This window comes from Chelonoidis abingdonii, chromosome 6 (assembly GCF_003597395.2).
Source record: "Chelonoidis abingdonii isolate Lonesome George chromosome 6, CheloAbing_2.0, whole genome shotgun sequence".
Lineage (NCBI taxonomy): Eukaryota > Metazoa > Chordata > Testudines > Testudinidae > Chelonoidis > Chelonoidis abingdonii.
The window spans coordinates 4,942,960-4,952,543 of record NC_133774.1 but is presented as its reverse complement, the minus strand read 5'-3'; the positions used below and the strand labels follow the sequence as shown (position 1 = coordinate 4,952,543).

General features: G+C 45.3%; 1 protein-coding gene across 1 annotated transcript in view; it reads left to right on the top strand.

Moving 5' to 3' along the window:
- Nucleotides 1-9,584, top strand: part of DNAI1 (dynein axonemal intermediate chain 1) — a 291,024-nt gene that overhangs the window by 202,409 nt on the left and 79,031 nt on the right. The window contains exon 19 of the mRNA XM_075067475.1: nucleotides 2,439-2,624. Coding sequence (XP_074923576.1) covers nucleotides 2,439-2,624 — 186 coding nt within the window. The remainder of the gene's footprint in view (nucleotides 1-2,438; nucleotides 2,625-9,584) is intronic.

Sequence of the window (9,584 nt, the reverse complement as noted above, 5' to 3'; positions counted from 1 at the left end):
TGGCTAACCTGAGAGTTACTGATGCAACCTCTTACATCACAATACCAAAGAAGCACGTCTCCTCTCTTCCACAAAGAGACAACCAAATACCAATGAAACGAAAGAACTCTCAGACCCAAACATTCCCTCCCCTGAGCTTTGAAAAATCCGGTTTCCTGATTGGTCCTCTGGTCAGGTGTTTGGTTCCCTTTGTTAACCCTTTACAGGTGAAAGAAACATTAACCCTTAGCTATCTGTTTATGACAACTACAATAATAGAAGTTGGTCCTAAAAGGCAGCAATGGCCCCTTGTGTTGTCAGATCCTCACTAATTATAACAATTATGGCAGGATGCTACTTAATCAGCTCAGGCACCACTGGTTCCTCTGCCACATCCCCCCGGATCTGTTTCTCCAGCTCCTCTCCAAGGGGACCCTGGGAGTCCTGGACAAGGTGAGCTTCTGTTCCACCTTCAGCTGAGATCACTATAGACAGGGTCAGTCCTGGCTTCAGCTCCTCTTCCAGGTCCTCAGTACTTAGTCACCACACACATCACCCAGCTCCATGCTTGGGGGACTCCTGGGCACCTGGTTCAGCTCTTCATGGAAGAGAAACTTTCTAGGGGAGTTACCTGACGGGGAGTTCTTGTCCTTTGCATAGTAGCACAGGCTGTTCAGGGATCTCATCTCCCATCACTGAGGTGCAGTGCAGTGGATCCCTTCCTCAGCTAGCTTCATGGAAATAACATTATAAGACTTTGGATTTCGGATCCAGGACCCCAAATCATAGGTCTTGCTGGCCTCACACCAGAGGTCCACAAGAACTTTGGTGTTGGCATGAGGCCAGCGAGCGGCACGCTGGGAGGACACTCTCTTGTATGCCATCTGAGAGGGACAAGTGCAATAGGAGCATTGTACGAGGATTTCAGATACAGAGAACTATGTGCTAAGGCAGGGTGTGAATGCTGGAATGGGCTATTTATACTGTCTGGAGTAGGTTGGTAGTCACAACAAGGGCTCCCGGGGGAGTTTGGGGAAGGCTTTGGGAACTGTCCAAAGTCAAATGGACCCTAACTGCATCCACACAGCACGCTGTAGCCTGAGCATCAGCAGCACTTGAGCTTTGACTTATATTTCCTGACAGGCCAGCTACCCTCAAGTTTAAAGCAGCACCATGCTTGAGCTGCAGATTTGTGTGTGGACGAGAGTTGGGTTAGGGGCAACATGAGTTCTAGCACTAAGTGGATGTCCCACTATTAGCGCAATGGCACTATCTTTGTGGGTGAGCCTCCACCTGCTACCCCAAGCAATCAGCATAACAATTGGGTGACCGAACTGCGTGAGATTTAACCACATGCGCCGGCTTCCTCTGGGCCCCTGGAGTGCTCAGCTCCTCTGCCCTGCCCCAGGCTCCGTCCCCCTACCAGCCCCCAACCCTCCACCCCTTCCCCACCTCTTTCTGCCCCCACTCTGCACCAGGCCCTGCCCCCACCCCTGCCCCATCTCTTCCCACCCAGTTCTGACCTCTCCCCCGAGTGCACCCCATTCCCACTCCTCCTCCTCCCCACTAGAGCCTTCTGCATGCCACAGAACAGCTGATCATGGCGAGTGGGAGGTGCTGGGAGGGCGGGGAAGGAGTTGATCAGCGGGGCCACAGGCAGCCGGGAGGCACTGGGAGGGGTGGGGGGCAGCTGGCTGCTGGTGGATGCTAAGTACCCACTAATTTTGTTCGGTGCTGATTCAGCGTCAAGCACGATGGGGCCTGGTCCATGACTGGGGCAGCTAGGCCCTACCACAATCCAAATAATACCCAAGAATGGTGCAGGTTTGGTGATGTCTAAAGCAACAGAGTTCCTGCTAGGGGTTTGGGCTTGAACAGTTTTATAGTGTGTATTTCAGTTATAGTTCCAATGAAATATTCATTAGTATACTGTGCTTGTTCACATAATTTTCCTATTAATTAGTGTTTCATCTCTTTTTATTGTGTTATTAAGGCCCTAAATATTGGAAAGCACTGCAGTAAAAGATAATCAGCATATTGGAAAACATTCCGTGGCTTGTGCATCACTCTGCATACTGATCTTCTGTTAGAATCTGATTGCCTTGTTACTTCAAATATTTGAGCTGGGATTAAAGGCCCATGAGGCTGGTAGCGAAAGGTCCAGGCCTACTCGTGTTCAAATCAGTTGAAGCTTTGCCTTGGACTCCAGGGAAGGACCCCATCTGTGGTCTGTCTGCCAAAGAAAGTGATCCGAGCTCCTACACACAAGTTATTCTCCAGGGCCTTGCCCTGTTTTAAATGGACTGTAGGAAGCAATCCTACCCTCAGCCCCAGCAGACAGATTTAGATGGGACCTAATAGATCCTTTGTCTTTCTGTGATTCTCTGCGTGTTGTTTTTTGCAGAATGGATGTTCTCACTTAATTAATCCCTTTTGTGTTTGCTGCCTTTGTTCCCCAGGCCCATGTGTTTGATCTGAGCATTAATAAATACGAAGCTATCTGCAGCCAGCCTGTTGTGGCCAAGAAGAAAAACAAAATCACCCATGTCCAGTTTAACCCCATCTACCCCATTATCATTATCGGAGATGACCAAGGCCACGTCACCTGCCTGAAACTCTCCCCCAACCTACGCAAGATGCCTAAGGTAAGCATGCGGTTAATTCCTGTAAATGTAAAGCACCTATCGCAGTGCATAGGACACAGGAGACATGAGTCTAGTCCTAGATCTGACGCTGCCTTGCTGTGTGGCGATACGCAGTATGGTATATCTCTGATAAACGGAGATTTCTCGGTTGTGGAGTATGGTGTTTAGGTTAGGTTCGTTTACCCACTTATTTTTTTCCCACTACACCACTGTCTTCATTAAGGTCACTTCATCTCTCTGCACCTCAACTTCCACATCTGTAAAGTGGGGATAATGTTACTGAGCCTCTCTTGCAGAACTCTTTGAGATCTACAGATTTCCCATGCTATATATGTGCTAAGTATTAACCAATGATGGTTGGGGAGTCGAGTCCCTACTCTCTGTTACTGTAGGAGGAAGAGAGTTCAAATCCCTTTATGACAGTTGGAAGGAGGCTTCATTTTACAAGGAAATAATCTCATGTGAGCAGGTGATTTGCTCGCTGTGCTCCAAACACAGGCCACGTACATGTGTAGCACATCAAAACCAATCCTCTTCCTGAGGTTTTGGTTTTATTCACAAAAACTCAAACTGAGACAAAATAAAATCCTGCCTAGGCATGGCTGCTCCCAGGGATCCTCCCAGAGGATTGCACAGCCCGAACCCTGTGTCCTCTCTCTCTGGAGAGCCATTCCACCTCACTTATATCCAGATGAGGCAACAAAGTACCTGCCTCCATGAATCAGTAAAACCTAAGTAACCCTTTCTCAGCTGGATCAATACCAGCTAATAGTGCAGGGTCCAGCAGGCAAACATTGCCAACTCATATTAGAATAAATCCTTGGGCTCCAGGTGTGTAATCCATTCAGTCAGGTTCTGGGCTGTCTTATACAGCAGAGTCCTTCTCTGTCAACCACCTGCAATACTAGAACCCTATTGTCTCTCTTTTAATGGAGGTATTTCCCTATAGTCTCAGGTTTTGCAAAACAGACTCAAGAAAGCAATCTTGTTTAATGATGATGGTTTTACATTTATAAAGCACCTTTCTTCCATATGGGTCCCAAAGGGCTTTATGTATTTTACTAACAGATTGTACTAATGACAGTCTGTGGCACATCCTGATCTCACGAGCATAAATTTGATTGACTTTACTGGACTTCACTGGACACTGGTGTAAATTAGATCAGAATCTCTTCCTATACTAACATAACATCAAGAAAAATAGCAGAATAGCAGTCCTGCTGGTGCAAACATTACCAGGTGTCTGTGTCTCTAATATACATGATGCTACCACGGGGAGAGACAAATCACAACCCCAGAACATAACATCTGTGAGCTGCAATTCATCTGGGCCCAGATCCTCAAAGGTATTTAGACACCTAACTCCCACTGCCTTCTCCAGGAGTTAGGCATCTAAATATCTTTGAAACTCTGAGCCCTCATTCACAGCAAGTTTTTTACCTTTGGCTTCTCCTTTGCTGATTTGTTAGTTCTTCATTTGTAAACCGTTGTTTCTATTGTCTCTGAGATTGTTGTAAAATTCCACCAGTCCATCAGCAGTGTGGGTTAGTGGAAATCCCTCAAGCAGAGGCCACGCAGCAAACAGCATGTGTCCGCACATGCACAAATTAATTGTTTAATTGCTTTGCATACCACTGCAATGCAGCCAACTCTGGGGTTAAATGTGGCAGACGTTTAGCAGCGCACAGCAACACTACGGCACAATTTGGAATGAAATCGAATGCCTGATTGTGCTAGCAACTAGCAGCGTCCTTGTGTGCAGGTATTAATATCTAAAATGGCCTTTTGAAATCCGCCTTCTTTCTTGCTTCTTTTGTTCCAAATCAGCTTTCGCAAAATCTGAGTGTATGTCATTTGCAGAATCTGATTGTGTGGCATTTCGTGGCCAGTTACCGCTGACTGAGGAATGACAAGCACCATTTTTCAGGCAGTCTGAAATAGGACATAAGCAATAGACTCCTTTTTATAAGCTGTGACGTTATTAAGCTATCTGTCTGCCACTTTACTGGCCCTGTTAGATTTGAAGGGACATTTAACGCTGAATGAAATGTTTCTCCAAATATGAAGAGGAAAGAGGTTTATCAGGCATGATTTACAGGCAAGTACAGTAGCTGATATTCACGTCCTCTGTCTAAAACCAGTTCTTAATTTAAAAGCATAAAATCACTAATGACACTCAGTGGCTACTGCAGATTAAGGTTACCAACTTTCTAATTGCACAAAACCGAAACCCTTGTCCTACCCCTTCTCTGAGCCCCCCCTTCATTCCCCCTCCCTCTGTTGCTTGCCCTCCCCCACCCTCATTCTCTTATTCATTTTCACTCGGCTGGGGCAGGGGTTTGGTGTGCAGGAGCAGGTGAGGGCTCTGGTTGTGGGGTACAGGCTCTGGGGTAGCCCAGAAATGAGGGGTTCAGAGTGAGGGAGAGGGCTCTTAGCTGGGGCAGGGGATTGGGGTGCGGGGTCTGGGGTGGGGCCAGGGGTGTGGGGTTTGGTGTGCAGGAGGAGGCTTTAGGCTGTGGGGTGGAGATGAGGGGTTCGGAGTTGGGGAGGGGCTCTGGACTGAGGCAGGAGGTTGGGGTGTGGGAGGGGATATGGGTTCTGGGCTGGGGTTCAGGCTTCAGGGTGGGGCCACAAATGAGGAGTTCACAGTGCAGGAGGGAGCTCAGAGCAGGAGGTCGGGGTGTGTAGGGGAGTGCAGGGTGCCAGCTCTGGGAGGGAGTTTGGATGCAGGAAGGGGCTCAGGGCTGGGGGTCAGGATGCAGACTCTGGGCGGAAGTTTGGGTGCAGGAGGGGGCTCAGGGCTGGGACAGGAGGTTGGAGTGCCAGCTCCGGGAGGGAGTTTTGGTGTAGGAGGGGGCTCAGGGCTGTAAAATGGGCAAAAAAATTTCCTCTCACACAGGAGCCGTAAGAAGTATCATTAATTAACAGTAGCAAAGTATTTGTAGATTTATAGATGAATGATCTGTTGGGTTAATTTTGATGGAATAAACAGGCCTAGAGAGTCAAAAGTGTTAATGTGGCACTGCACAGCATGAAACAGTTAAACAGGGTTCAACAATTGGAATGCAGAGATCTCAACCTGCTTAGTCATAAAAACATTAGAATGGCCACACTGGGTCAGACCAGTGGTCCATCTAGCCCAATGTCCTGTCTGCCAACAGTGGCTGGTGCCAGATTCTTCAGAGAAAATGAACAGCACAGGACAATTACCAAGTGATTCATTCCCTGTCATCCACTCTCAGCTTCTGGCAGTCAGGGCATGGGGTTGCAACCCTGCCCATCCTGGCTAATAGCCATCGATGGGCCTATCCTCCAGGAACTTACGTAGTTCTTTGTTGAACCAAGTTATAGTTTTGACCTTCACAGCATCCCCAGGCAACAGGTTCAGTGGGTTGAAACACTTCCTTTTGTTTGTTGGAAACCTGCTGCCTAATTAAGTTCACTGGGGCACCCCTAGTTCTTGTGTTATGTTGTGTCCCATGGGAAACAGACCATTAAAGATCTTTTTAATCTTTTCTTAAAAATACAGAAAAAGAAGGGAAAACAGCTGAAGCATTTGAAATGTAAAATATTAAGTAAGGCTTTTATTTTAACAACAGCTTTTATAAAAACTCTATAGGTAAAGGAAAAGGGAATGAGGAAAACTGCCTGTCTGTCAGTCTCGTTGATTGTATTAGAGATGGAAATAGCTGTCCTGTTTAGGGAAACGCTTATTTGAAAAGAGTCTGGAGCCCAGGTTGTTGGGTTGTGCTGCTGTTATAGTCTGATACCATTTCCTAGAAGACAAAACACATCCTTTATTTACAAGACATGATCTTAACGTGCCCCTTGAGTTATATCAGTAGGTTTTTGTCCATTCAGTCCTTCTGTCTCCCATTTGTACTTTTTGCTAGTAACATTCATGGTTACAGATTATTGTGACATTTTATGAATCTTTACACACATTGAGCTTACAACTGAGGTAGATCTCTGCTATCACAACAGGTCTTTTAAGAGTGCTAAGAACCATAAAATGAACCAAGGAATCCGGACCCTCAAACATCTGCTGTAGCCTCTAGTCCATCTTCTTGCCAGTCCAGTGCCTTGCTGTGTGCCTGGTTTCTGGTCCTTCTGTTGAATTCAGTTTATTCTCCTAATTCAGACAGTCCCTGCACATGACTACCTCAAAACCCCATTGAAAAAACTACTTGAAACTTATTTACAAATGAGGCCAGCATCTCGTGTAGTAGCTGCATTCTGAAAGCATCCTGTAGTTTCTGCATTGGCATGTCTGCCTCACTGGCCTTCCATCTGTTCACCTAGAAATCAGCGCGTGCATTTTGATGTTGTTTCTTGTCTTCCTGTTTTGTTCTGTCAGAAACAACTGGCTTTGGCTCTCCTGTGCAATGCTGGTGTCCCTCTCCCTCTTGTTGGTCTTTGTGTGCAAGGTGCAGAAGGGGGTTTGCTCTGATGTTTCTATTTAGACGAGCAACAAAAATGATGAAAGGTCTAGAAAACATGACCTCTGACGGAAGTCTGAAAAATTTGGATTTGTTTAGTCTGGAGAAGAGAAGACTGAGAAGGGGCCATGATACCACTTTTCAACTACATAAAAGGTTGTTACAAGGAGGAAGGAGAAAAATTGTGCTCCTTAACCTCCGAGGATAGATCAAGAAGCAATGGGCTTAACTTGCAGCAAAGGCAGTTTAGGTTGGACATTAGGAAAAACTTCCTAACTGTCAACTTGGTTAAGCACTGGAATAAATTGCCCAGGGAGGTTGTGGAATCTCCATCATTGGGAATTTTTAAGAGCAGGTTCAACAAATACCTGCCAGGGCTGATCTAGATAATACTTAGTCCTGCCATGAGTGCAGGGGACTGGACTAGATGACCTCTGAAGGTCCCTTCCCGTCCTATGATTCTATGATTCCCACACAGCTGGGACATGTGCTCCTGATAGATATGATTGGCAGCCTAACCATTTCTTTTTACAGATAACTCTTAATATTCCATTCCAAAATCTCTGTTTTTCTCTAAAAATAGGCTCATTGCTGTCTGTTCTCCAGGCAGGGCTTGTATGTTTTGGGAGATTTTTTAGCCATGTAGTATAGATGGATTTACAGAATGGAGACAGCGGGGTGACACAGAGCAAAATTCAGCCCAGCTTCAATGAAGTCAGTGGTGTTACATCAGTGCTGAATTTAATCCAGTTTGTCTGATAATTAAAACTAGAGCAGGGGACAGGGAGTCAGGACTCCTGGGTTCTTTTCCCAGCTCTGCGATTGACTCCCTGTGTGTCTTTGAGTCACTCAAGCTCATGTTGCCTGCTTCCCTATCTTTAAACTAAGATACAGGAGCAGTGTGCAGCTTAATTCATGTTTGAAAAACACTTCAAGAAAAAACACTTTGCAGAACAAATAAGCAATGGGGTGAAATTTTCAAAAGCTCCTAAATCCCATTTTCACAAGTGACTTTCATGAGACTTGGGGTACAATTTGAAAAAATATCCAAGTGGCTTAGGAGCCCAAGTCTCATAGATTTTCAGTTAGACCTAAGCTCCTAAATCACTTGGGTGTATTTGAAAATTGTACCCGGGCTTCTGTAACATGAAGCATTTAATTTACCCCATCTGGTGTAAATGAAGGATGCCATGGTATGGAAAGGCCTGCATGGGCCCTGGTATCCAGTATGCTAGAAAAATCACTAAGCCAATTCACCCAGTGTCTGTAGTAAGAGGCACTGGAATGTATTTCATGTGTGGAAAAGCCCTCTAGAACTGAACAGAGATGAAACCAAGAGAGTTTGGTAGAAATATAGTGAAGTCCTATAGGAGATACTTTCAAAACTGATGGAATTTAATAAAAATTATATTCTTCACATAGGATTTTGAGCTATATATAGCAGGATATAATTGTCTAGTCCATTCTGCAGGATGGTTAAATGATATGGTTTACCATTTTCTGTTAAAATCTGTAGGACTTGTCCATATGGCTTAGCTTTGTTCATTTTCTGTGTACTGAATCTGTTTATTTTCTGTGTACTGCACCATAATTTGCTAAGGATTGTACAGTCTGCAGGGCTAGGAGGCCATTTTGCATTCAGTGCAGACTGTTCCAGGGGATGCGCATGCTGCATGCTCTCCCGGGGAGACCACTCTGGCTTAACTGGATGATCATCTTTGATTATCTGAAAATCAAAAAAGAATCCTACCAAAAAAAGGAAACTAAGTCTAATTACGAATGATGACTATAAAAGCACAAGCATGTAGAGATAAAATAAGAAAGGCAAAGGCAAAAAAATGAGATTAAATTAGCTAGAGAGATAAAGGGTACATAACATAAGAACAGCCAAACTGAGTCAAACCAAAGGTCCATCTAGCCCAGTATCCTGTCTTCCAACAGTGGCCAATGCCAGGTGCCCCAGAGGGAGTGAACAGAACAGGGAATCCTCAAGTGATCCATCCCCTGTCGCCCATTTCCAGCTTCTGGCAAACAGAGGCTAAAGACACCATCCCTGCCCACCCTGGCTAATAGCCATTGATGGACCTCTCCTCCATGAATTTATCTAGTTCGTTTTTGAACCCCGTTATAGTCTTGGCCTTCACGACATCCTCTGGCAAGGAGTTGCACAGCTTGACTGTGCATTGTGTGAAAAAATTCATCCTTTTGTTTGTTTTTGTTGGGTAACAAGAAAACAGTCTACAAATACATTAGAAGCAAAAGGAAGACCAAGGACAGGGTAGGCCTATTACTCAATGAGAGAGAAAAGACAATAACAGAAAATGTGGAAATGGCAGTGTCATAAACAGATAAGAAAAGTTAATAGCATAGAAGTACTTTATATCTCTTTGACTGTAAAGGGTTAAGAAGTTCAGTAAGCCTGGCTGTCACCTGACCAGAGAATCAATCAGGAGACAGGATACTTTCAAATCTTGAGGGAGGGAAGTTTCTGTGTGTGCTGTTAGTTTTTGGTTGTTGTTCA